Source organism: Mobula hypostoma, chromosome 5 (assembly GCF_963921235.1).
Source record: "Mobula hypostoma chromosome 5, sMobHyp1.1, whole genome shotgun sequence".
Taxonomy (NCBI): domain Eukaryota; kingdom Metazoa; phylum Chordata; class Chondrichthyes; order Myliobatiformes; family Myliobatidae; genus Mobula; species Mobula hypostoma.
The window spans coordinates 103931249-103958106 of NC_086101.1; the positions used below are offsets into that span (position 1 = coordinate 103931249).

The window sequence follows — 26858 nt, forward strand, 5'->3', positions numbered from 1 at the left end:
TGTTAACCTATCAATGCTGGGGTGTGCGAGGAAACCAGGGCTCCTCAGAGAACCCTATGTAGTTGCTGTGCCGCCATGACACCCTCTACCCTACAATTCTTACCTCAGTCTGCAATCCCCTCAGCTTCTCAGCCTGGATACAGCCCAGAGGCCTGGGTTCAATCTCGACCTCAGGCGGTGTCGATGTGGAGTCTGTATGCTCTCTCTTGAAGTGTGGGGGCTCCAATTTCCCAAACACAGGAGGTTGGTGGGTTAATTCGATGCTGTATTTGCCCCTGTTGAAGGGTAGAAGCTGTGGGAGGAAAGGCAGGGAGAATGTGGGGTGGGATTAGTGTCAGATTAGAGTCAAACAGCATAAAAAGAGGCCCTTCAACCCAAAAGATCTATCAGACCATAAGACATGGGAGCAGAATGAGGCCATTCAGCCCATCAAGTCTGCTCCACCATTCAGACACGGCTGATTTATTTTCCCTCTCAACCCCATTCTCCTGCCTTCTCCCCATAACCTTTGAGGCCTCTGGTGGTCTGGCTCAACCATAGATGTTGTGTCCTAGTTGTCTAGATGTGCAAGCCAGGGCTTGAATATGGAGAGCAAGCTGTTGCCCGTGTAGCAAGCTCGCTCTCTTCACGCATCTGATGAACCCAAAGGAAAGGCAGAGACTGATAAGGTTTGGCACTTGCAGCGTCACAGTCTTTGCCAGTCAGCTTTAAATCTGCATTTTTCCCTTGAGGTTTACCTGTGAAGCCTTCCCCATGAATGAGTAGCCACAAGGTAGCGGAGGTTTGAGATCAGAGTTTTCCTTCTAGATGAGCTATCTGCTCATAACCTTTGTCGCCCTTACTAATCAAGAACATATAAACCTCCGCTGTAAATATACTCAGTCACACAGCCATTGCGGCAATGAATTCCACAGATTCACCACCCTCTGGCTAAAGAAATTCCTCCTCACCTCGGTTCGAAAGGGATGTCTTTCTATTCTGAGGCTGTGCCCTCTGGTCCTCGGCTTCCCCAACACAGGAAACATACACTCTACCTAGGCCTTTCAATAGTCGATAGGTTTCAATGAGATTCTCCTGCAAACCCCTCCTACCCTACCCCCATTCCTCTAAACTCCAGAAAGTACATGCCCAGAACTATGAAGCCTCATATTTTAACCCTTTCATTCCTGGAATAATTCTCGTGAACCAGTGCCAACTCATCCTTTCTTAAATATTTACCAACCAAAATGCCCATCATATGCCACTAAATCTTTGTCGTCCATGTACCATCAGAATAGCTGGTCGATGGTCAGCACAGACTTGCTGGGCCAAAGAGCCAGTTTCCACACTATCTGTGTGAGGCAAGTTCGGGGACCTGAAGTTGGACCCTACCTGAGGTGGAATGGGTGATGGGCACTGGGCTGGGTCATGGCTGAGGAGGGAAGTTCTGTGGTGTTGATGTGGGATGAGCAGGGTGGAGTGGGCACTGGGGATGCTGGCCTGTGATTGGCTGGGCCTGCAGGTGCCTGGAACTGGCATAAAGCCCCTCTTGCTCACTGACAGGTCTGTGAGTGTTGGGGGTGGGGAGTGGTGTGGTGTCACCCCACCGGAGAATGGATCATCCGTGTCCCTCCTGTGTTACAGTACTCTTCCCGGTGTTGGATGAAGAAGGGGTGATTGAAGTAATCCGAGACAAGAGGGAAGCTGGTGAGTGACGCAGCTGGCCAGAAAGCTAGATTCCTGCAGATGCTGGAAGTCTTGACACCAAACCAGAAAACCCTGGGAACACTCAGGGTGTTGGTCAGTGCCTGCGGAGAGGGAACCAGTTAACATTTCTGCTTGAGGGCCCATGTCCAGCTCAAACTCACCAAGCAAACAATCTGTTCTCCCCAGTGAAAGGGGCCACGTAGAGCAGAGACCCGCCCCATCATTGCCTCCTCAGCCCCGTTACACGAAAGTGGGGGGAGGGGGAGGAGCCAGGTTGCTCTTCTACTCAGCCAGATTCAGTCTCCCTGAAACCCTGAATCTCTCCTAGGATCTACTACCAAAGTATTCAATCATTTGGTTTCAACATTTGGTCCTCCTGAGAGAATCACACATATTCACCACTCGGGAGGTCAGTCTTTCTCGTCTCGGTAACCGGTCACTGGTTGCTTGTTGCCATGTGTACTGAGATACAGTGAAAAACTTCATTTGCATGCCACCCCTACACACAGTTCATTACATCGGGCACAACGAGGGAGAAAGTGTTAACAGAATGCAGAATAGTGTGGCGGAGAGGGCACTGTGCAGCCAGACCATAGAGAGGTAGAGTTATGGACTCCTCCTCACATGGACCTCTCAGATCTGATGGTGCAAAGGAAGAAGCTGCTCCTAAAACATTGAGTGTGGGTCTTCAGACTCCTGTAGTTCCTCTTTGATGATAGTAATGAGAAGAGGTCATGTCCAGCACAGTGAGGCATCTTCTTTTAAAGACGTCCTCAATGTCAGGGAGGTTGGTGCTCATGATGGAGCTGGATGATTTCACCACCCCTCAGCAGCTTTCACTGTCACATACTGGGGACTGTTCAATAGTCATATAACAGCAGGATAGAAGCAGTCCTTGAGCCTGGCAGGATGTGTATCTTCTGCCCAATTAAAGGTGGAGAGAAGACCATGTCTGAGGTGAGAACGGTCAAAGGTTATGCTGCCTACTTTCCAAAGCAGTACAGAGCCAGTGGAGGAGTCTGGTTTACGTGATGTACTAGGCTGTGTTCACAGCTCTTTGCAATTTCTTATGGGCTTGGGCAGAGCTGTTGCTGTATCAATCTGTGATGTATCCAAACAGGATGCTTTCTAAGGTGCATCTGAGGGTCAAAGGCCACCTTCCAAATTTCCTTAATCTTCAAAGAAAGTAGAGAGGCACACATGTGCTTTCTTGGCCCTTCCTATTGGACTGTGACCTGTATTTCTTGGCCCTTCCTATTGGACTGTGACCTGTATTTCTTGGCCCTTCCTATTGGACTGTGACCTGTATTTCTTGGCCCTTCCTATTGGACTGTGACCTGTATTTCTTGGTCCTTCCTATTGGACTGTGACCTGTATTTCTTGGCCCTTCCTATTGGACTGTGACCTGTATTTCTTGGCCCTTCCTATTGGACTGTGACCTGTATTTCTTGGCCCTTCCTATTGGACTGTGACCTGTATTTCTTGGCCCTTCCTATTGGACTGTGACCTGTATTTCTGGGGCATTAGTTCTGGGGTGGAACTTACTTTTTGGACTAAATAGCCAAGTCTAGTGTTCCAAATGGGCTCTCCAGTCCTGGAGAGGAGTGGTCAGACCAGCAAGTGAGACTGAATGATCAGATATATCCCGGGGCTGGAGAATCATTCCAGTGATGAGGGAGGGGCAGTACAGAGGGGGGTCTCGCTATGAAGGTGGTGGTAATGAGGGAGGGTCATACTGTAGGACAGGCACTACGGGGGGGGGGGGTGCCACTATGAAATGAGTGGTAATGAGGGAGGTGTAGTACAGGGGCGGTCCCACTATGAAATGAGTGGTAATGAGGGAGGTGTAGTACAGGGGCGGACCCACTATGAAATGAGTGGTAATGAGGGAGGTGTAGTACAGGGGGGGTCCCACTATGAAATGAGTGGTAGTGAGGGAGGTGTAGTACAGGGGAGGGGGGTTCCACTATGAAATGAGTGGTAATGCGGGAGGTGTAGTACGGGGGGGGTCCCACTATGAAATGAGTGGTAGTGAGGGAGGTGTAGTACAGGGGAGGGGGGTTCCACTATGAAATGAGTGGTAATGCGGGAGGTGTAGTACAGGGGAGGGGGGTTCTACTATGAAATGAGTGGTAATGCGGGAGGTGTAGTACGGGGGGGTTCCACTATGAAATGAGTGGTAGTGAGGGAGGTGTAGTACAGGGGAGGGGGGTACCACTATGAAATGAATGATAATGCGGGAGGTGTAGTACAGGGGGGGTCCCACTATGAAATGAGTGGTAGTGAGGGAGGTGTAGTACAGGGGAGGGGGGTTCCACTATGAAATGAGTGGTAATGCGGGAGGTGTAGTACAGGGGGGGGTCCCACTATGAAATGAGTGGTAGTGAAGGAGGTGTAGTACAGGGGAGGGGGGCTCCACTATGAAATGAGTGGTAATGAAGGAGGTGTAGTACAGGGGGGGGCCCACTATGAAATGAGTGGTAGTGAGGGAGGTGTAGTACAGGGGAGGGGGGTTCCACTATGAAATGAGTGGTAATGCGGGAGGTGTAGTACGGGGGGGGTCCCACTATGAAATGAGTGGTAGTGAGGGAGGTGTAGTACAGGGGGGGGGGTCCACTATGAAATGAGTGGTAGTGAGGGAGGTGTAGTACAGGGGAGGGGGGGTCCCACTATGAAATGAGTGGTAATGAGGGAGGTGTAGTTCGGGGGGGGGGTCCCACTATGTAATGAGTGGTAATGAGGGAGGTGTAGTACAGGGGGGGGGGTCCACTATGTAATGAGTGGTAGTGAGTGAGGTGTAGTACAGGGGGGGTCCCACTATGAAATGAGTGGTAATGAGGGAGGTGTAGTATGGGGGGGGGTCCCACTATGAAATGAGTAGTAATGAGGGAGGTGTAGTACAGGGGGGGTCCCACTATGAAATGAGTGGTAATGAGGGAGGTGTAGTACAGGGGGGGGTCCCACTATGAAATGAGTGGTAATGAAGGAGGTGTAGTACAGGGGGGGGTCCCACTATGAAATGAGTGGTAATGCGGGAGGTGTAGTACGGGGGGGGTCCCACTATGAAATGAGTGGTAGTGAGGGAGGTGTAGTACAGGGGAGGGGGGTTCCACTATGAAATGAGTGGTAATGCGGGAGGTGTAGTACAGGGGAGGGGGGTTCCACTATGAAATGAGTGGTAATGCGGGAGGTGTAGTACAGGGGGGGTTCCACTATGAAATGAGTGGTAGTGAGGGAGGTGTAGTACAGGGGAGGGGGGTACCACTATGAAATGAATGATAATGCGGGAGGTGTAGTACAGGGGGGGTCCCACTATGAAATGAGTGGTAGTGAGGGAGGTGTAGTACAGGGGAGGGGGGTTCCACTATGAAATGAGTGGTAATGCGGGAGGTGTAGTACAGGGGGGGGTCCCACTATGAAATGAGTGGTAGTGAGGGAGGTGTAGTACAGGGGAGGGGGGCTCCACTATGAAATGAGTGGTAATGAAGGAGGTGTAGTACAGGGGGGGGCCCACTATGAAATGAGTGGTAGTGAGGGAGGTGTAGTACAGGGGAGGGGGGTTCCACTATGAAATGAGTGGTAATGCGGGAGGTGTAGTACGGGGGGGGTCCCACTATGAAATGAGTGGTAGTGAGGGAGGTGTAGTACAGGGGGGGGGTCCACTATGAAATGAGTGGTAGTGAGGGAGGTGTAGTACAGGGGAGGGGGGGTCCCACTATGAAATGAGTGGTAATGAGGGAGGTGTAGTTCGGGGGGGGGGGTCCCACTATGTAATGAGTGGTAATGAGGGAGGTGTAGTACGGGGGGGGGTCCACTATGTAATGAGTGGTAGTGAGTGAGGTGTAGTACAGGGGGGGGTCCCACTATGAAATGAGTGGTAATGAGGGAGGTGTAGTACAGGGGGGGGGTCCCACTATGAAATGAGTAGTAATGAGGGAGGTGTAGTACAGGGGGGGTCCCACTATGAAATGAGTGGTAATGAGGGAGGTGTAGTACAGGGGGGGGTCCCACTATGAAATGAGTGGTAATGAAGGAGGTGTAGTACAGGGGGGGGGTCCCACTATGAAATGAGTGGTAATGCGGGAGGCATAGTTATGGGGGGGGGGTCCAACTATGAAATGAGTGGTAATGAGGGAGGTGTAGTACAGGGGGGGTCCCACTATGAAATGAGTAGTAATGAGGGAGGTGTAGTACAGGGGGGAGTCCCACTATGAAATGAGTGGTAATGAGGGAGGTGTAGTACGGGGGGGGGGGTCCCACTATGAAATGAGTGGTAATGAAGGAGGTGTAGTACAGGAGGGGGGTCCACTAAGAAATGAGTGGTAATGCGGGAGGTGTAGTACAGGGGAGGGGGTCCACTATGAAATGAGTGGTAATGAGGGAGGTGTAGTACAGGGGGGGGTCCCACTATGAAATGAGTGGTAATGAAGGAGGTGTAGTACAGGGGGGGTCCCACTATGAAATGAGTGGTAATGAAGGAGGTGTAGTACAGGGGGGGGTCCCACTATGAAATGAGTGGTAATGAGGGAGGTGTAGTACAGGGGGGGGGGTCCACTATGAAATGAGTGGTAATGAGGGAGGTGTAGTACAGGGGGGGTCCCACTATGAAATGAGTGGTTATGAAGGAGGTGTAGTACGGGGGGGTGTCCACTAAGAAATGAGTGGTAATGAGGGAGGTGTAGTACGGGGGGGGGGTCCCACTATGAAATGAGTGGTAATGAAGGAGGTGTAGTACAGGGGGGGTCCCACTATGAAATGAGTGGTAATGCGGGAGGCATAGTTATGGGGGGGGGGGTCCAACTAAGAAATGAGTGGTAATGAGGGAGGTGTAGTATAGAGGGGGGTCCCACTATGAAATGAGTGGTAATGAGGGAGGTGTAGTATAGAGGGGGGTCCCACTATGAAATGAGTGGTAATGAGGGAGGTGTAGTACAGGGGGGGGTCCCACTATGAAATGAGTGGTAATGAAGGAGGTGTAGTACAGGGGGGGGTCCCACTATGAAATGAGTGGTAATGTGGGAGGCATAGTTATGGGGGGGGTCCCACTATGAAATGAGTGGTAATGAGGGAGGTGTAGTACAGGGGGGGGTCCCACTATGAAATGAGTGGTAATGCGGGAGGCATAGTTATGGGGGGGGGTCCAACTATGAAATGAGTGGTAATGAGGGAGGTGTAGTACGGGGGGGGTCCCACTATGAAATGAGTGGTAATGAGGGAGGTGTAGTACAGGGGGGGGTCCCACTAAGAAATGAGTGGTAATGAGGGAGGTGTAGTATAGAGGGGGGTCCCACTATGAAATGAGTGGTAATGAGGGAGGTGTAGTATAGAGGGGGGTCCCACTATGAAATGAGTGGTAATGAGGGAGGTGTAGTATAGAGGGGGGTCCCACTATGAAATGAGTGGTAATGAGGGAGGTGTAGTATAGAGGGGGGTCCCACTATGAAATGAGTGGTAATGAGGGAGGTGTAGTATAGAGGGGGGTCCCACTATGAAATGAGTGGTAATGAGGGAGGTGTAGTACAGGGGAGGGGTCCCACTATGAAATGAGCGGTAAGAGGGAGGTGTAGTACGGGGGGGTCCCACTATGAAATGAGTGGTAATGAGGGAGGTGTAGTATAGAGGGGGGGGTCCCACTATGAAATGAATGGTAACGAAGGAGGTGTAGTACGGGGGGGGGTCCCACTATGAAATGAGTGGTAATGAGGGAGGTGTAGTACGGGGGGGGTCCCACTATGAAATGAGTGGTAATGAGGGAGGTGTAGTACGGGGGGTGTCCACTATGAAATGAGTGGTAATGAGGGAGGTGTAGTATAGGGGGGGGTCCCACTAAGAAATGAGTGGTAATGAGGGAGGTGTAGTATGGGGGTGTCCACTAAGAAATGAGTGGTAATGAGGGAGGTGTAGTACAGGGGGGGGTTCCACTATGAAATGAGTGGTAATGAGGGAGGTGTAGTACGGGGGGGGTCCACTAAGAAATGAGTGGTAATGAGGGAGGTGTAGTACGGGGGGGGGGTCCACTATGAAATGAGTGGTAATGAGGGAGGCGTAGTACGGGGGGGGGTCCACTATGAAATGAGTGGTAATGAGGGAGGTGTAGTACGGGGGGGGGTCCACTATGAAATGAGTGGTAATGAGGGAGGTGTAGTACAGGGGGGGTCCCACTATGAAATGAGTGGTAATGAGGGAGGTGTAGTACGGCGGGGGGGGTCCACTATGAAATGAGTGGTATTAAGGGAGGTGTAGTATAGAGGGGGGTCCCACTATGAAATGAGTGGTAATGATGGAGGGTCTCGCTATGAATGGGGTGGTAATAATGGAGGGTCATTCTGTGGGAAGGGCAGTATACAGTGAGGGTCCCACTATGACAGGGATGCTACCTGGGAGGGGTCTCTACCGAAGGATGGTCATACTCTGGGAGGGGGCTCTACCGAGTGAGCGTCACTCTCTGGGGGGGGTCTGCTGAGGGAGGGTGGCACTCTGGGAAGGGGGCTACCGATGGAGTGTCGCATTCCGGGAGAGGCACTGCCCAGGGAGGGTCACACTCTTGGAGGGGTGCTATTGAAGGAGGGTTACACAGGAAGTTCACACTCTGGGAGGGCGGCATTATGGACATGTATTGTGTGAAATCAGATAGACGTATGGGCATTTTGGTTGGGAAACTGTGGAGGGGGCATCGGAAAGCTGCTACTGACGTCTCTCTTTCCTTTTTCCGTCCTAGCAAAACCAGCAGCCAAGTACGTGTCACTTAGTGAGCCAAGCAACGCAAGTGAGTGGGGTTCTTTCCGGACACGCCCACCCTTCCAAAATTCTGTGCTGATATCCCCCTCCCCACCTGCTGCAAGTTTGGGTGGGGTCTGGGATCATGGTCTGTAACACTCTCGTCCTTTCCTCCTCACAGCTCATCGTCCTGTCAGGAAGGCCTACATGCAGGCAAAACGGAACCGCCGTGCAGGTAACTCTGCCCTCTGCCATTTGCCCTTCACTCACACACCGGTGTTAAGCGTATGACAGCACAGGAACAGGCCCTCGGCCCATCTAATCTGGATGATTGGGTAGACACACCCTACCACACACAGAGCCATGTTGGCTATCCCTAATAGGTCCCTGTCTATCCAAATACTTGTATAGCTGCTCTCTTAGAATACCTTCTAATAACTTGCCCACTACTAAACCTCAGGTTCACCAAACTATAATTTCCTGGCTTAATCTTAGAGCCATTCTTAAACACAGAGCGATATTAGTTGTCTTCCAATTCACCGGCACCTCATGCAGGGCTAAGTACATTTGAAATATTTCTTCTAGGGCCCCTGCAATTTCTGCATGAGCCTCCTGCAAGGTGCTCTGGTACACCTCGTCACCTCTGAGAATTTATCCACCCTAATTTGTTTCAAGACAGCAAACATCTCCTCTAATCGGTATAGGGTGCAGGGTGCATGGTCTCACTGCTGTTTTGCCCGGGTTCTATAAAAGTCCATTTGATCACCCTCACCTCTTCTGGCTCCATGCATAGATGACCACAGTTATCCATGACAACCAATTTTGTCCCTGACGAAGGGTCTCGGCCTGAAACGTCGACTGCGCCTCTTCCTATAGATGCTGCTTGGCCTGATGCGTTCACCAGCAACTTTGATGTATGTTGCTTGTCCCTTACAATCCTATTTCTCTTAATATACCTGTAGAAGCCCTTGGGATTTTCCTTCCAGAGCTACCTCATGCCTACTTTTAGCCCTCCTGACTTACTACTTAAAACATTCTCTTGCATTTCCTATACTCCTCAAGCACTTCACTTGTTCTTACCTGCCTATAACTGCTATGCATCACCTCCTCCTCCTTAACCAGGGCCTCAATAATGACTTCCCTAAATCTATTAGCTTTGCCTTTTATTCTACCAGGAAAACACAGATGCTGGACTCTGAATTTTTCACTTTTGAAGGACTCTCACTCACCAAGCATCCCTTTGTTGCTGAAAAACAACCTGTCCAAATCCCCAACTGCCAGACCTTTCCTGATGCTATCAAAATTGGTCATAGAATCTCAACTGAGGACTAGTCCTATCCTTCTCCATAACTATCTTGAAACTAATGGAATTATAATCACTAGATCCCCTATACACAGTTCCCTCACGTGGCCTGCCTCACTCCCTAACGGGAGATCCAGTATCACACCATCTGTATTGATTAGGGAAACTTCCATGAACACATTTGACAAACTCTATCCCGGGGTCCCCAACCTTTTTTGCACCGCGGTCCGGTTTAATATTGACAATATTCTTGCGGACTGGCCGATGGGGGTGGGAGGCGCAAGAGGGGTGATAGTCATGACCAGAATATAGGTGATAAGTCACTTATAAGTGGCTAATACACTTAATTTCGTTTCTAAAGGGGTTTATCTAACGAATTTAATATTAAACTCACAGCGCATATTTTCCTCACATGAATATAATGATGTCAATTATAACAGTGGTCCCAAACCTTCGGGCCGTGGACCAATACATTGCCGCGAAGAATGCAGCGGTACAGCGGTGGCCGGGACGCACCCAGCCCATCTTTAAGAAAAAAGCAGAAATAAACAAGCTAATTAATTAGATGCCGCCCAGCACGTAAATGTCGGCCCAGATCAGAGACAACGCAATCGGCATTCTTCGCAGCCCTGAGGTTGGGGACAACTGAATTATAAGTCACTTATAAGTCAATAGCATCATAACATTTTAAGTAACATTTGGAGCTGACTCACATCGTTTCATATTGCCAAATTATATAATTTCCTCGCGGCCCATGGCCCGGTCGCACATGCCCGGTCCGCAAAGCATGTGCTACCGGGCCGCGAGGAAATGGTATGAGTCAGCTGCACCTTTCCTCATTCCCTGTCACGCACTGATGAACTTGAATATAGGGTTGCCAACTGCCCCGTATTTGCTGGGACATCGCATATATATTGGGCTAAATTGGTTTGTCCCGTATTTCCCCTGCTAAGGTAGAGCGTTCCTATGAAACCTTTCATGCCAAAATGGCGTGAAGCAAAGAAGCAATTACCATTAATTTATATGGGAAAAATTTTTGAGCGTTCCCAGACCCAAAAAATAACCTACTAAATCATATCAAATAACACATAAAACCGAAAATAAATAACACTAACATATAGTAAAAGCAGGAATGATAGGATAAATACACAGCCTATATACAGTCAAAATAATGTATGTTCAGTGTAGTCGGGAAGATTAAGCCAAAAGCGATTTGTGGGGAAAAAATTGGCACATACGCGCATGCGCACACAAGTGCCCGCGCAAGGCTTCATGGTCATGGTAGTCTTTCTCGGGGTAAAGTGTCCCGTATTTGACTGCTACTTTTGTCCCTTATTTGGGAGTGAGAAAGTTGGCAACCCTATCTGTAAAAGACATGTTGAGCTGAGCTGAGTTTAACCCTACTTGAAAATCCCCCCGGTTGGCCGGTCCGTAAGAATATTGTCAATATTAAACCAGTCCGCGGTGCAAAAAAGGTTGGAGACCACTGCTCTATCGCATCTCCCTCACCACACAGCGCAAAGGATCAGAGGACCCTGGGGTCCACATCCACACATCCCTCAAAGATGTCGTGCAAGTTGATAGGGTGGTGAAGAAGATACACATATTGTGTGTTGGCCTTCATTAGTCTGGAGTGGGGGTTGTTGAGTTCAATCTCTGTGAGGTAACGTTACAGCTCTATAAAACCGTGGTTAGATCACACTTAGAATATTATGTTCAGTTCTGGTTGCCTCATTGTAGGATGTGGAGGCTTGAGGGAGGGTGCAGAGGGAGATTTACCAGGACACTACCTGGATTCAAGTATGTCTTATGAGGAAAGGTTGAGCAAGCCATGGCTTTTCACTTTGGACCGAAGAAGGATCAGAGGTAACTTGCACAGCATAAGAGGCAAAGAAAGAGTGGCAGCCAGTGAAGAAATGTCTCATATGAGAGGAACTAATTTGAGCTGATTGGAGGAATGTTTAAGGGGGATGTCAGAGGTAGGATTTTTACACAGAGAGAGGTGGGTGCCTGGCATGCCCTGCCAGGAGTGATGCTAGACAGGCATTTAAGAAGCTCTTGTGGATGAAAGAAAAATGAAGGGCTATGAGGGTAGATTGATCTTGGAGCAGGTTAACATTGTGGGCCTAATGGCCTGTACTGTGCTGTACTATTCTATGTTCTATGGAGGAATTTAAGGTGGGGGTTTACATGGGAGGCAGAGTTTCAGGGTCGGCACAACATTGTGGGCTGAATGGCCTGTGCTGTACTGCTGTATTCTATATCTACATCCTGGAGGAGTCCAGAAACTCACTTCAGCAGCCACAGAAACCCTGTCCTTACTGGAGCAGGGCAGATAGTGGGGATCACTCAGACATGAACTTGCTTCTTCTCGACCCCCAGCTGCAGGGCACAGGGGCAATGTCCGCTGGAGGCTGTGTGGAGCAAACTTCACTCTGTTTCAGATGGCAGGAGTGTGTGTTGGGATGGTGTAGAGGGAGTTTTATTCTGTGTCTGACCCTTGGGGGGGGGGTGCACAGCGAGTGGTGTGATGGTGCAGTGTAGAGGAAGCATCACTGTGTCTAACCCCAGAGATGTCTGATGGGACAGTGTGGAGAGAACTTCACTCTGTGTCTGACCCTGGGAGTGTGTGATGGGATGATGTGGAGGGAGTTTCACTCTGTGTCTGACCCCAGGAGTGTGTGATGGGACGGTGTGGAGGGAGATTCACTCTGTGTCTGACCCTGGGAGTATGTGACAGGACTCTCTCCCATCTCCAGCGACTCAGGTGAGGGCAGCTCAACTCTCAAGAGGCTCTTTGGCGTTTGGGACAGCGGAGTCAGCTTGATCTTCGTCCATACTCCCCCTCCCACTCAAACACCTTCCACCTTCACCACCAGCACACAGTGGTCGCAGTGCACACCATATGCAGAACACACTGCCGTTACTCAGCTCGGCTACTCTGAACCACCAGCTGTCCCGCCCTGGGCAGGAGGCAACTTCCCCTCCTGGTTGCTTTCCCATCCAAACTTAACCATATAACCATATAACAATTACAGCAGGGAAACAGGCCATCTCGGCTCTTCTAGTCCATGCCAAACTCTTACTCTCACCAAGTCCCACCGACCTGCACTCAGCCCATAACCCTCCATTCCTTTCCTGTCCATATAGCTGTCCAGTTTAACTTTAAACAACAACATCAAACCTGCCTCAGCCACTTTTGCTGGAAGCTCGTTCCACACAGCTACCACTCTCTGAGTAAAGAAGCTCCCCCTCATGATACCCCTAAACTTTTGCCCTTTAACTCTCAACTCATGTCCTCTTGTTTGAATCTCCCCCACTCTCAATGGAAAAAGTCTATCTACGTCAACTCTGTCTATCCCTCTCATAATCTTAAATACCTCTCTCAAGTCCCCCCTCAACCTTCTACGTTCCAAAGAATAAAGACCCAACTTGTTCAACCTTTCTCTGTACTCTCTCTATTTTGTTGACATCTTTTCTATAAATTGGTGACCAAAACTGTACACAATACTCCAAATTTGGCCTTGCATAATTTCAACATTACATCCCAACTCCTATACTCAATGCTCTGATTTACATTTGTATAAAGGCCAGCATACCAAAAGCTTTCTTCACCACCCTATCCACATGAGATTCCACCTTCAGGGAACTATGCACCATTATTCCTAGATCCCTCTGTTCTACTGCATTCTTCAATGTCCTACCATTTACCATGTATGTCCTATTTTGATTAGTCCTACCAAAGTGTAGCACCTCACGTTTACCAGCATTAAACTCCATCTGCCATCTTTCAGCCCACTCTTCTAACTGGCCTAAATCTCTCTGCAAGCTTTAAAAACCTACTTCATTACCCACAACTCCACCTATCTTAGTATCATCTGCATACTTACTCATCCAATTTATCACCCCATCATCCAGATCATTAATGTATATGACAAATAACATTGGACCTAGTACAGAATCCTGAGGCACACCACTAGTCACCAGCCTCCAATCTGACCAACAGTTTTCCACCACCACTCTCTGGCGTCTCCCATCCAGCCACTGCTGAAGCCATTTTACTACTTCGATATTAATACCTAACGATTGAACCTTACTAACCAACCTTCCATGTGGGACCTTGTCAAAGGTCTTACTGAAGTCCATATAGACAACATCCACTGCTTTACCCTCGTCAACATTCCTAGTAACCTCTTCAAAAAATTCAATAAGATTTGTCAAACATGACCTTCCACGCACAAATCCATGTTGACTGTTCCTAATCAGACCCTGTCTATCCAGATAATTATATATACCATCTCTAAGAATACTTTCCATCAATTTACCCACCACTGACGTCAAAATCATAGGCCAATAATTGCTAGGTTTACTCTTAGAACCCTTTTTAAACAATGGAACAACATGAGCAATACGCCAATCCTCCGGCACCATCCCTGTCTCTAATGACATTTGAAATATTTCTGTCAGAGCCCCTGCTATTTCCACATTAACTTCCCTCAAGGTCCTAGGGAATATCTTGTCAGGACCCGGAGACTTATCCACTTTTATATTCCTTAAAAGCTCCAGGGAAAACTTGGGAAATTTGTCATCATTCTCCATCCTTGCAGGTGTTTAAAAGAAAGAAGGGAGATCTCGCTGAATCCTCTCGGATATTGAAAGGCCTCGATAGAGTGGATGTGGAGAGGTGGGTTAGTCTAGGACCGGAAGGCACAGCATCAGAATAGAGGAATCCAATTGGAACGGGAATGAGAAGGAATTTCTTTAGCCAGAGGGTGGTAAATCTGGAACTGATTGCACAGATGGTTGTGGGAGGCCAGTCCTTGAGTATATTTATTGGTTGGTTCTTAGTTAGTCAGGATGTCAAAGGGTACGGGGAGAAGGCAGGGGAATGAGGTTATTAAATCAGTCATGATGGAATGGTAGAGCAAACTCAATGGGCCAAGTGGAGTAATTCCTATGTCTTATGGTTTTATGGTGTTATACCCTGCTGGGTCAAAACCCCTCGTATCCCAACAACACTGTGAGAACACCCTTCACCAGAAGGACAGAAGGGGACCGGCTTGACCCCTACCTTCTGAGGGAGATGTTTAGATTGGCAATAAATGTTTCCATACTGTTAGTGACATTGACAAAAGCTGTGGGGATCAGTGGAAATGGTTCAGGGGCCGTGTGGTAGCGTAACGCAGTTCCCACCGCAGTCTGCAAGGAGTTTGTACCACAACCACGTGGATTTCCTTGGGTCTCTCCCATTCTCTCCCACTTTCCAAAATGAGTGGATGAAGGTGAGTGAGCTGTGGGCAGGCTATGTTGGCACTGGAAGCAGGGTGACACTTGCCCAGCACATCCCCTGACTGTTGGTTGTGGACACAAACAATGTATTTCACCGAATGTGTTGATGTGACAAATAAAACTCATCTTTAATATCAAGGAGGTGTTAGGATTTGCAGTAAACACTGCACTTGGATCCTGCGAGTGAATCTTTGAAGAATGCACGCAGATCCCTGGAACTGTTTCTGGAGTTTGTCAAAGGGGTTCAGGTGATTTTACTGTTGGTGTCAGCTGATGTTTCTTTCCTTCTGTGATGACTCTTTCTTCTGTTTATGCACAGAACCCAATCCGTCCAGTCGCCCGTACTTGAAGGAATACATCACTGCCCGTAAGTGTGGAGGGCTTTGGAAATGCTTTTGGTTGAGTGGGAGAGGGTCCCTGGTGGGCTGACTGCCGGGGGAGAGTCCTGGGGCAATTCCCTTGACCTTGGACCAGGCCTCAAGGTGGGATCAAGTGGGGAAAGGGGCAGGATGTCTCCACTGACCCTGACCGCATTGGCTCGCTCTGAGGCACAAGTCACACTGGTGGTCAGCTCTGCTGACCTCAGTGAGCAGGAAATGGCTTTGGGGGGAGGAGTGGAGAAAACCACCCTCATTACCCTCACCCCCTTTGAGCAAGCGCCTGGGACTTCACACTCTTACAGGAAAACACTCGGCCCATCTGGTTCATGCCAGCAGATTGATCCACCAGAATACCTTTTCTTGTTTTTTTCCTGGTCTCTTCCCACCCCTGTTCCCACCAACTGCCTAGAATTCCAGCCCTCACCCACACACTAGGGGTCAATTTACAGATTCCAATTGACTCATGTCATGGGATGTGCGAGGAAACTGGAGAAGCCAAGAGAAACCCACACAGTCACAGGGTGAATATACAAGCGTATAAGCTCCACGCACTCAGTCACCCTCTCACTCACACATTCACCCCCCTCCGTCGCTCCGACACCCCCTGTCCCTCGCGCCGACACTCCCCTGTCACACAGACACCCCCCCCCCATGTAAACACCTCCTGTCCCTCACGCAAACACACAGAACTGGAGTTCCAGGTCAGAATCAAGTCTCTGGAGCACCATGGAGCCTCCTCCAACCTTCACTCAACCGTAGCAAGGGAGAGGCTGGCGTTGGGTGGAGGTGAAAGAGAGGCTGGCGAGGTTGCGAGGTTGGCAGGTGACAGGGGTGGCAGATTAAACACCACCTGGTTTTCATTGGTGCGAGGGTGATTGTGGGGATAACAAATACCCGGCTGGGGGGTAAGCAAGGAGGTTGAGGGGCAGGGAGGTAACACTCTGCAGAGCCCCACTCAAGGCAGAACCCTGAAAGCTCAGTGTGCCCAACAGCCTGATCTGTGCCTCGGTGGCACAAGCAGCGAGTCTAAAACCATTCCCCAGGGTGGGGCCATCTCAAACAAGGGAGCACAAGTTTAAGGTGAGAGGAGAGAGAATCATAGGCATCTGAGGGGCAGGGATTTCACCCAGTGATATGAGTTGGCAGACAAGGTGGTAGAAGTATATTAGCACAATTTGGACAGCGATAGGAGAGGTGAGGGGATGTGGGGTATCTGTGGGCACGTGAGGATGGCTCTGCAATCTGTCTCTGTTGGCATGTACGGAAGGACTCAAGGGCACATTACCCATTGGGAAACGCCGACATTCCTCGCCACAGTACTTTCATTCCATCACAGAATCAAATAAAGGTCTAGCTAAATGGCTTTGAAGGATTCTAAGTGCATTTATCTCTCTCTCCTTCCCTCCCCTCTCTCTTCCTCCCTCTCTCTCCCCTCTCTCTCCACTCCCCACTCTCCCCATCCCCACTCTCCCCCTCTCCCCATCTCTACCCTTCTCTCCCCCTCTCTCCCCCTCCCTCTCCCCCTCTCACCCCTCTCCCCCTCTCACCCCTCTCTCACATCTCTCCACCCTCCCTACCCCTCTCTTTATCCCCTCTCCACCCCTCCACCATCCCTGCCCCCCTAACTCCCTCTCTATCCCCCTCTACCACCCCTCTCTACCCCCCACTCTCTACACCCCCTCTACCCCCTCTACCCCCTCTAACCCCTCTATCCCCCTCTACCCCTGCCCCCCTACCTGCCCTCTCTACCCGCACTCTCTTCCCCCTCTCTCCCATTCCTTTCCTTCCTTTAGAGCCTTATCAAACCAGAAAGCACATTATAGAGGAAGATATTGTCACTACAGGTCAGTTGTTCGCATTACGGTCTGAGGTGGGGTTACCGTCAGTCATCACAGCCGCCGCCTTATCTACCCCATCCTCCACTCAAACTCCCCAAATGGTGCAGTTTACCGCCTGCGTTGTCCACGAGGAGATAGTATCGGGTGGCCATTGCTCTACTTGCTTTACACCTACGTCTGTGTGGCTAACACAGCTCCAACACCACTCCAACAAGTTTGCTGATGACACCACTGTTGTGGGCTGTATCAAAGGGGGTACACAGGAGGGAGACTGAAAACTTGGCCGAGTGGTGTAATAACAATAACCTCTCACTCAGTGTCACTAAGACCAAGAAACTGATAGTACAGGTAGACTTCAGGAAAGGGAAACCAGAGGTCCATGAGCCAGTAACCATCGGAGGTGGAGAGGGCCAGTAACTTTAAATTCCTGGCTGTCACCATCTCAGTGGATCTGTCCTGGACCCATCATATACATATAATTACAAAGAAAGCACCACAGCGCCTCTACTTCTTCAGGAGTCTGCAGAGATTTGGCGTGTCATTAAAATCACTGGCAAACTTCTATAGATGTGTGGTGGAAAGTGTGCTGACTGGCTGCACCATGGCCTGGTACGGGAACACCAATGCCTTTGAGTGGAAAATCCCACAAAATGTAATGGATTCAGCCCAGTGCATCACGGGTAAAACTCTCCCAACCATTGCGCACATCTACATGAAACGTTACCATAGAAAAGCAGCATCCACCATCAAAGATCCTCACCACACAGACAAGAACAGTTACTACCCCTCAGCCATCAGACTCTTGGACAAAAGGGGATAACTACACTCATTGAAGGACTGTTATCCTGTTGTTTTATGCTCGTTATTGATTGCTATTTATTTATATCTGCATTTGTGCAGTTAGTTTACAGTTTATAGTTCCTGATGTTTACAGTTACTGTTACTTTTCTATAGAAAAAGGGGAGGGGGGTGGCATTACTGGTCAGCGATACTATTACAGCTACAGAAAGGGTGGGTAATGTAGCAGGATCCTCTTTTGAGTCAGTATGGGTGGAAGTCAGGAACAGGAAGGGAGCAGTTACTCTATTGGGGGTATTCTATAGGCCCCCTGGTAGCAGCAGAGATACAGAGCAGCAGATTGGGAGGCAGATTTTGGAAAGGTGCAAAAATAACAGGGTTGTTATCATGGGTGACTTTAACTTCCCTAATATTGATTGACACCTGATTAGTTCCAAGGGTTTGGACGGGGCAGAATTTGTTAAGTGTGTCCAGGATGGATTCCTGTCACAGTACGTTGACAGGCCAACTAGGGGGAATGCCATACTAGATCTAGTACTAGGTAACGAACCAGGTCAGGTCACAGATCTCTCAGTGGGTGACCACCTGGGGGACAGTGACCACCGCTCCCTGGCCTTCAGCATTATCATGGAAAAGGACAGAATCAGCGAGGACAGGAAAATTTTTAATGGAGGAAGGGCAAATTATGAGGCTATAAGGCTAGAACTTGTGGGTGTGAATTGGGATGTTTTTGCAGGGAAATGTACTATGGACATGTGGTCAATGTTTAGGGATCTCCTGCTGGATGTTAGGGATAAATTTGTCCCAGTGAGGAAGATAAAGAATGGTAGGGTGAAGGAACCATGGGTGACAAGTGAGGTGGAGAATCTAGTCAGGTGGAAGAAGGCAGCATACATGATGTTTATGAAGCAAGGATCAGATGGGTCTATTGAGGAATATAGGGTAGCAAGAAAGGAGCTTAAGAAGGGCTGAGAAGAGCAAGAAGAGGGCATGAGAAGGCCTTGGCGAGTAGGGTAAAGGAAAACCCCAAGGCATTCTTCAATTATGTGAAGAACAAAAGGATGACAGGAGTGAAGGTAGGACCGATTAGAGATAAAGGTGGGAAGATGTGCCTGGAGGCTGTGGAAGTGAGCAAGGTCCTCAATGAATATTTCTCTTCGGTATTCACCAATGAGAGGGAACTTGATGACGATGAGGACAATATGAGTGAGGTTGATGTTCTAGAGCATGTTGATATTAAGGGAGAGGAGGTGTTGGAGTTGTTAAAATACATTAGGATGGATAAGACCCCGGGGCCTGACGGAATATTCCCCAGGCTGCTCCATGAGGCGAGGGAAGAGATTGCTGAGCCTCTGGCTAGGATCTTTATGTCCTCGTTGTCTACGGGAATGGTACCGGAGGATTGGAGGGAGGCGAATATTGTCCCCTTGTTCAAAAAGGGTAGTCAGGATAGTACGGGTAATTATAGACCAGTGAGCCTTATGTCTGTGGTGGGAAAGCTGTTGAAAAACATTCTTAGAGATAGGATCTGTGGGTATTTAGAGAATCATGGTCTGATCAGGGACAGTCAGTATGGCTTTGTGAAGGGCAGATCGTGTCTAACAAGCCTGATAGAGTTCTTTGAGGAGGTGACCAGGCATATAGACGAGGGTAGTGCAGTGGATGTGATCTATATGGATTTTAGTAAGGCATTTGACAAGGTTCCACATGGTAGGCTTATTCAGAAAGTCAGAAGGCATGGGAACCAGGGAAGTTTGGCCAGGTGGATTCAGAATTGGCTTGCCTGCAGAAGGTAGAGGGTCATGGTGGAGGGAGTACATTCAGATTGGAGGATTGTGACTAGTGGTGTCCCACAAGGATCAGTTCTGGGGCCTCGACTTTTCGTGATTTTTATTAACCACCTGGATATGGAGGTAGAAGGGTGGGTTGGCAAGTTTGCAGATGACACAAAGGTTGGTGGTGTTTTAGATAGTGTAGAAGATTGTGGAAGATTGCAGAGAGACATTGATAGGTTGCAGAAGTGGGCTGAGAAGTGGCAGATGGAGTTCAATCTGGAGAAGTGTGAGGTGGTACACTTTGGAAGGACAAACTCCAAGGCAGAGTACAAAGTAAATGGCAGAATGCTTGGTAGTGTGGAGGAGCAGAGGGTTCTGGGGGTACATGTCCACAGATCCCTGAAAGTTGCCTCACATGTGGATAGGGTAGTTAAGAAAGCTTATGGGGTGTTAGTTTTCATAAGTTGAGGGATATACTTTAAGAGTCGCGATGTAATGATGCAGCTCTATAAAACTCTGGTTAGGCCACACTTGGAGTACTGTGTCCAGTTCTGGTCGCCTCACTATAGGAAGGATGTTGAAGCACTGGAAAGGGTACAGAGGAGATTTACCAGGATGCTGCCTGGTTTAGAGAGTATGGATTATGATCAGCGAGTAAGGGAGCTAGGGCTTTACTCTTTGGAGAGAAGGAGGATGAGAGGAGACATGATAGAGGTATACAAGATATTAAGAGGAATCGAGTGAACAGCCAGCACCTCTTCCCCAGGGCACCACTGCTCAATACAAGGGGACATGGCTTTAAGGTAAGGGGTGGGAAGTTCAAGGGGGATATTAGAGGAAGGCTTTTTACTCAGAGAGTGGTTGGTGCGTGGAATACCCTGCCTGAGTCAGTGGTGGAGGCAGATACAATAGTGAAATTTAAGAGACTACTGGACGGGTATATGGAGGAATTTACGGTGGGGGGGTTATATGGGAGGCAGGGTTTGAGGGTCGGCACAACATTGTGGGCCGAAGGGCCTGTACTGTGCTGTACTATTCTATGTTCTATGTTCTGGATTTGCTGAGTATGCCCACAGGAAAATGAATCTCAGGGTTGTATGTGGTGACATGTGCGTACTCTGATAATACATTTTACTTAGACATTTGAACTTTGATCCTGGCTGATCAGGGTTCTCTCCGACCTCACTTAAGACCACAAATCCATAATACAGAAGAATTCATCCATTTGGGTCGTCAACTCTGCTCTGCCATTCCACCATGCTGATTTATTCTCCTGCCTTCTCCCTGTAACCATTGATGTTGTTGTTAAACCTCCGCTTTAAATATACCCAAGGACTTGGCCTCTACAGCTGTCTGTGACGATGAATTCCACAGATTCACATCCCTCTGACTAAAGAAATTCCTCCTCAACTCTGTTTCAAAGGGACACCCTTGTATTCTGATGTACTGTTTTCGGGTCCTAGACTCCCCCGCTATAGGAAGCATCCTCTCCGCATCCTTTCTCTCGAGACCTTTCAATATTCGACAGATTTCAATGAGATCCTCCTTATTCTTTGAATGTCCAATGAGCATTATCAAATGCTGCTCTTTCATTAACCCTTTCATTCTTGTCAACCTCCTCTGGTCCAACATCCTTTTTTAGATGAAGGCCCAAAACTACTCACAATATTCCATGTGTGGTTTTCTGTGCCAATTCCCCATTACCCTCAATTCCTCAATCTTTCAAATAATTCTATTAGTGTATTAAGACCATAAGACACAGGAGCAGAATTAGGCCATTCAGCCCATCGAGTCTGCTCTGCCATTTCATCCTGGCTGACCTGGATCCCATTAAACCCCATACACCTGCCCTCTCACCATATGCTTTGATGCCCCGACCAATCAGGAATCTTCTGCTTTGAATATACCCATAGACTTGCCCTCCACTGCAGTCTGTGGCAGCGCATTCCACAGATTAACCACTCCTTGGCTAAAATAAATTCCTCCTTACCTCTGTTCCAAAAGATTGTCCCTCAATTTTGAGGCTGTACCCTCTAGTTCTAGATAACCCCAGCAGAGGAAATGTCCTCTCCACATCCACCCTATCTCATCCTTTCAACATTGGGTAGGTTTCAATGAGATCCCCCCAGCATTCTTCTAACTTCCAGTAAGTATAGGCCAAAAGCTCCCAAACACTCCTCATACGTTAACCCCTTCATTCCCAGAATATTCTCCTCTGCACTCTCTCCAATGACAATACATCCTTTCTGAGATAAGGGGCCCAAAACTGCTGACAGTACTCCAAATGCAACCTGACTAGTGTCTTATAAAGCTTCAGTATTATCTCATTCTATTTTCTATTCCTCTTGAAATAAATGCCAACATTGCATTTGCCTTCTTTACCACAGACTCAGCCTGTGAATTAACCATCTGGGAGTTTTGCACAAGGACTCCCAAGTCCCTTTGAATCTCTGATGTTTGAATTTTCTCCCCATTTAAATAACAGTCCGCACTGTTGTTCCTTTTACCAAATTGCATTATCGTACATTTCCTGACACTGTATTCCATCAGTCTCTTTTTTGCCCATTCTTCTAATTTGTCTAAGTCCTGCTACAATCGCATTGCTTCCTCAGCACTACCTACCCCTCCGCCTATCTTCACATCATCCACAAACTTTTCCACAAAGCCATCAATTCCACTATCTAAATTATTGACGAACAATGTGAAAAGTAGGATTCCCAATAGTCACCACTTGTCACCGGCAACCAACCATAAAGACACCTTTTATTTCCACTCACTGCCTCCTGCCTGTCAGCCATTTCTCTATCCATGCCAGTATCTCTCCTGTAACACCACAGGATTTTATCCTGTAAAGCAGCCTCACGTGTGATACCTTATCAAATGCCTTCTGAAAATCCAAGTAAATGACATCCACTGTCTCTCCTTTGTCCACCCTGCTTGTTACTTCCTTGAAGAACTCCAACAGATTTGTCAGGCAAGATTTCCCTTTACAGGATTTCCTGAAACCATGGTGACTTTGACTTATTTTGTTATTAGTCTCCAAGTACCCTAAAACCTCTTCCTTAATAATAGACTCCAACACTTTCCCAACCACTGAGGTTAGGCTAACTGGCCTATAATTTCCTTGCTTTTGTCTTCTTCCCTTCTTAGAGTGTTGTGACACTTGCATTTTTTCATTCCTCTGGGAGCATGCCGGAATCAAATGATTTTTGAAAGATCATGACCAATGCATCCGTTATCTCTTCAGCAACATCTCTCAGGACTCTGGGGTGTAGTCCACCTGGCCCAGGTGATTTATCCGCCTTAAGGCCTTTCAGTTTGCCTCGTACTTTTTCCTTTGCAATAGCAATGGCATCACTCCTGCTCCCTGACACTCACAGACCTCTGGCACACTGCTAGTGTCTTCCACAGTGAAGACTAGAGCAAAGTACTTATTCAGCTCACCTGCCATTTCTTTGTTTCCCATTAAAATGTTCAGTGGTCCAGTATTAACTCTCATCTCCTTTTTATATATAACTGAAAGAATCTTTTTGTATCCTGCCTTATGTTATTGGCTGGTTTGCCCTCATATTTCATCTTTTCCCCAGCCTTTGTATTGCTTGTTTAGTTGCCTTTTGTTTGATTTTAAAAGCCTCCCAATCATCCTACTTCCCACTCACTTTTGCAACCCTTCACTTGCCTTTATGCAGTTCTGAACTTCTTTTGTCAGCCACGGTTGCCGACCCCTGCACCTTGAGACCAACTGTGAGATGTATCTACTTTGCACTTTATGAACTATTCCCAGAAACTTTATTGTTGTCACACGTACATGAGAAGCTTGTCTTGCACACTGTTCATGCAAACCAGATCATTACACAGTGCACTGGGCCAGAATAAGCTAAATGAATAACAGTGCCAAGTAAAGTGTAACAGCTGCAGAAAAAGCGCAGCACAGCTAAACGAAAAAGTGCAAGATCATAATGAGGTAGATTGTGAGGCCAAGAGCCCACCTTATCATACATGAGATCCGTTTATCCAACGACACCTTAAATACATCCAATGATCTGGCCACCACCGTCCTGAGATTTGCCACCCTCTTGTATTGTGTTCTGTGTTTGTTCTGCTGAACGTGGCGCCGGGAAGTGTGGCGACTCTTGTCGACTTCCCACAGCATGTCCCTGACGTTGTGTTGGTTGTTAACAAAAACGATGCATTTCACTGTATGTTTCCACATCCACATGGTAAATCTGAATCTGAATCTGGGAGGAGACCTCTGTACACATCTCATTTTTAAATCACTCTCCCTTTCTGTTGTATCAGTGTTCCCTTGGTTGAGACAACACCCCAACATCTTTGAACCCAGAATCTCAGAATATTATAGGGCTTTTAAAACAACAACTGCATGGCATCTTAAAAGTTTCTTTTGCCAGGCAGTTAATCTGATCAACCAGTCTAATTACCCCCACACCCCCTCTATCTCTTACCCCTGTCAAGGCACCACATTGTGAACTTTAAACTACTTTGTATAATGCTGTTTGCCTTTATATTGTAAATACTTGCTGGTATTTATGTATTTGTGCAATTTTATTCCATATCCATTCTTTAACTTTTTATATATAATTCTTTATTCTTTGAATTGTTGAATGTGGTTGTATGTTGCGTCCTAACCAACACACCAAGGCGATTTCCTAATACACGTAGATATGTAAAGTTTGTCTTTGATCTGCTTGAATAAAGTCACCCTCACTCTCCTAAACTCAAAGGGATACGAACCCAAACTGTTCAGCTGCCTGGATGGAACAACCCTCTTGTTCACAGAATTACCCCTGTGAACCACTCCTGATGTTACTAGATCCATTTTTAAGTAAGGAGGCCAAAACTGCTCCTTTGTGCAGATGTGGTCACCAGCATCCTGTCTAACTCTGCAAGGGGGTGCCAGGCATCCATGTACATACTAACACACAAAGACCGTTTGTCTTTACATCTGTAGTGTTGTTCAAAGTTCAAGATATGTCAAAGTACACATATGTCTCCATATACAATACTGAGACTCATTTTCTTGTGGGCATACTCAATACATCCATAATAGATTCAGTGAAAGACTGCACCAACTTGGGTATTTAACCAGAGTGCAAAGGACACCAAACTCTGCAAATACAAAAAGAAACAGACAGTAATAATAAATAAGTGATAAATATTGAGAGCATGAGATGAAGGGACCTGGAAAGTGAGTCTGTAGGTTATGGAACATTTCAATAATGGGGCAAGTGAAGTTATCCCTGATGGCTGAGGGGCAGTAACTATCCCGAACCTGGTGGTGTGAGTCCTGAGACTTCTGTACCACCTTCCTGATGGCAGCAGTGATGACATTGGTGTTGGGGGTCTCCAATGATGGATGCTGTGACAACGTTTTGTACAGATGTGCTCAATTTTACCCTCATGGATTGGGCATATCCACTACTCTTTGTAGGATCTTCTGTTCAAGGGCAGGGGTGTTTCCATACCAGGCTGTGATTCAGCCAGTCAATATACTCTCCACCACACATCTATAGAAGTTTGTCAAAGTTGTAGATGTCATGCTGAAGCTGAGGAAGTAGAGGCACTGCTGTGCTTTCTGCATTTATGCGCTGGACCCAGAACAGATCCTCAGAAATAATAACACTGAGGAATTTAAAGTTGCTGTCCCTCTCCACCTCTGATCCTCTGATGAGGACTGGCTCATGGACCTCTGGTTCCCTCCTCCTGAAGTCAATAATCAGCTCCTTGGTCTTGCTGACATTGAGTGAGAGGTTGTTGTTGTGGAACCACTCTGTCAGATTATCAGCCTCCCCCCAAAGCTGAATCTTCACCACCTTTGATTCAGCCTATGACAGCAAACTTGAATATGCCATTGAAGCTGTGTTTAGGCACACTGTTGTAAGAGTAAAGCGAGGAGGCTAAGCACACAACACACACGAGATGCTGGAGGAACTTAGTCGGCCAAGCAGCATCTACGGAAAAGAGTACAGTTGACGTTTCGGGCCAAGACCCTTCATCAGGAACACCGACTGTACTCTGTTCCATTGATGCTGCCTGACCTGCTGAGTTCCTCCAGCATTCTGTGTGAGTTGCCTGGATTTCCAGCACCTGCAGAGTTTCTCTTGTTTGTGGCTGGGCTACACACACAGTCTTGTGGTGTACTTGTGCTGATGAAACGTGGAGGAGATGATGTTGCCAATATGAACTGACTGAGGTCTACAAGTGAGGAAATAAAGGCCAAGGTCTTGAAGCTTATTGATTAGTTTTGAGGGGACGATGGTATTGAATGCTGAGCTCTAGTTAATAATAATAATAATAATAATAATAATAATAAGGGGGTGATGTTCATTAGGGTGCTCACATTGCTAATGGTTCACACATAAATGTAAGTATTTTGTGTATAGGTCACCACTCAGAATTATAAACACGAGACTTTGCAGAAGCTGGGAATCTTGAGTAACATGCACAAGATGCTGGAGGAACTCAGCAGCATAGACAGCATCAGTCAATGTTTCGGGCTAAAACCCCAGAATCAGGTTTATTATCACCGGCATATATCGTGAAGTTTGTTTTGTGCAGCAGTACTGTGTAATAAATAAAAATTATAAGTCATAATAAGGCATAAGGAGAGCAAACTAGTGAGGTAGTGTTGATAGTGTGTGAACCATGACTCTAACCTTCTGATGTTACCCCTACAGTCACTTATCCTGTGGTCTATGAACCAGGGTTCGTCATCAGACAAAAGCGTGCAGGTACTAGACATCCCGTCCCACCTGTGTTCAATCCTCACACCCTTCCCCTAACTTCTCTCCCACTTTTCCCCTCCCTCCCTCCCTCCCTCCCCCACTTTCCTCATCAGTCTTTCCCTATCCTTACTCTTGCACCCTGCCCATCTCTCCTCCCTCTCCCTGCCTCCCCTCAGTCTCTGACTTGTGGCTATTTATTTGCAGCAGAGGCTGGATTTTTCCACCAGTGCTTAGCCAAGCTGCTGGGGGTGGCAGTGGGAGTCGCCGTGGTCGCTGCCCTCATTTACTACTATTGGTACCGCAAGCTCAAGTGAGTTCACCTTGTCTCC

The 26858-nt window shown here is 47.9% G+C and overlaps 1 protein-coding gene across 2 annotated transcripts in view; it reads left to right on the forward strand.

Moving 5' to 3' along the window:
- LOC134346239 (uncharacterized) overlaps positions 1 to 26858 on the forward strand; it is a 122838-nt gene that overhangs the window by 87723 nt on the left and 8257 nt on the right. The window contains exons 5-11 of one of the 2 annotated variants that reach the window (XM_063047560.1): positions 1624 to 1686; positions 8405 to 8452; positions 8585 to 8638; positions 15315 to 15362; positions 17169 to 17219; positions 26482 to 26535; positions 26734 to 26839. In XM_063047560.1, the coding sequence (XP_062903630.1) occupies positions 1624 to 1686; positions 8405 to 8452; positions 8585 to 8638; positions 15315 to 15362; positions 17169 to 17219; positions 26482 to 26535; positions 26734 to 26839 (424 nt within the window). Of the gene's footprint in view, positions 1 to 1542; positions 1687 to 8404; positions 8453 to 8584; positions 8639 to 15314; positions 15363 to 17168; positions 17220 to 26481; positions 26536 to 26733; positions 26840 to 26858 lie in introns of both variants that reach the window. The other variant, XM_063047561.1, reaches the window with a different exon arrangement.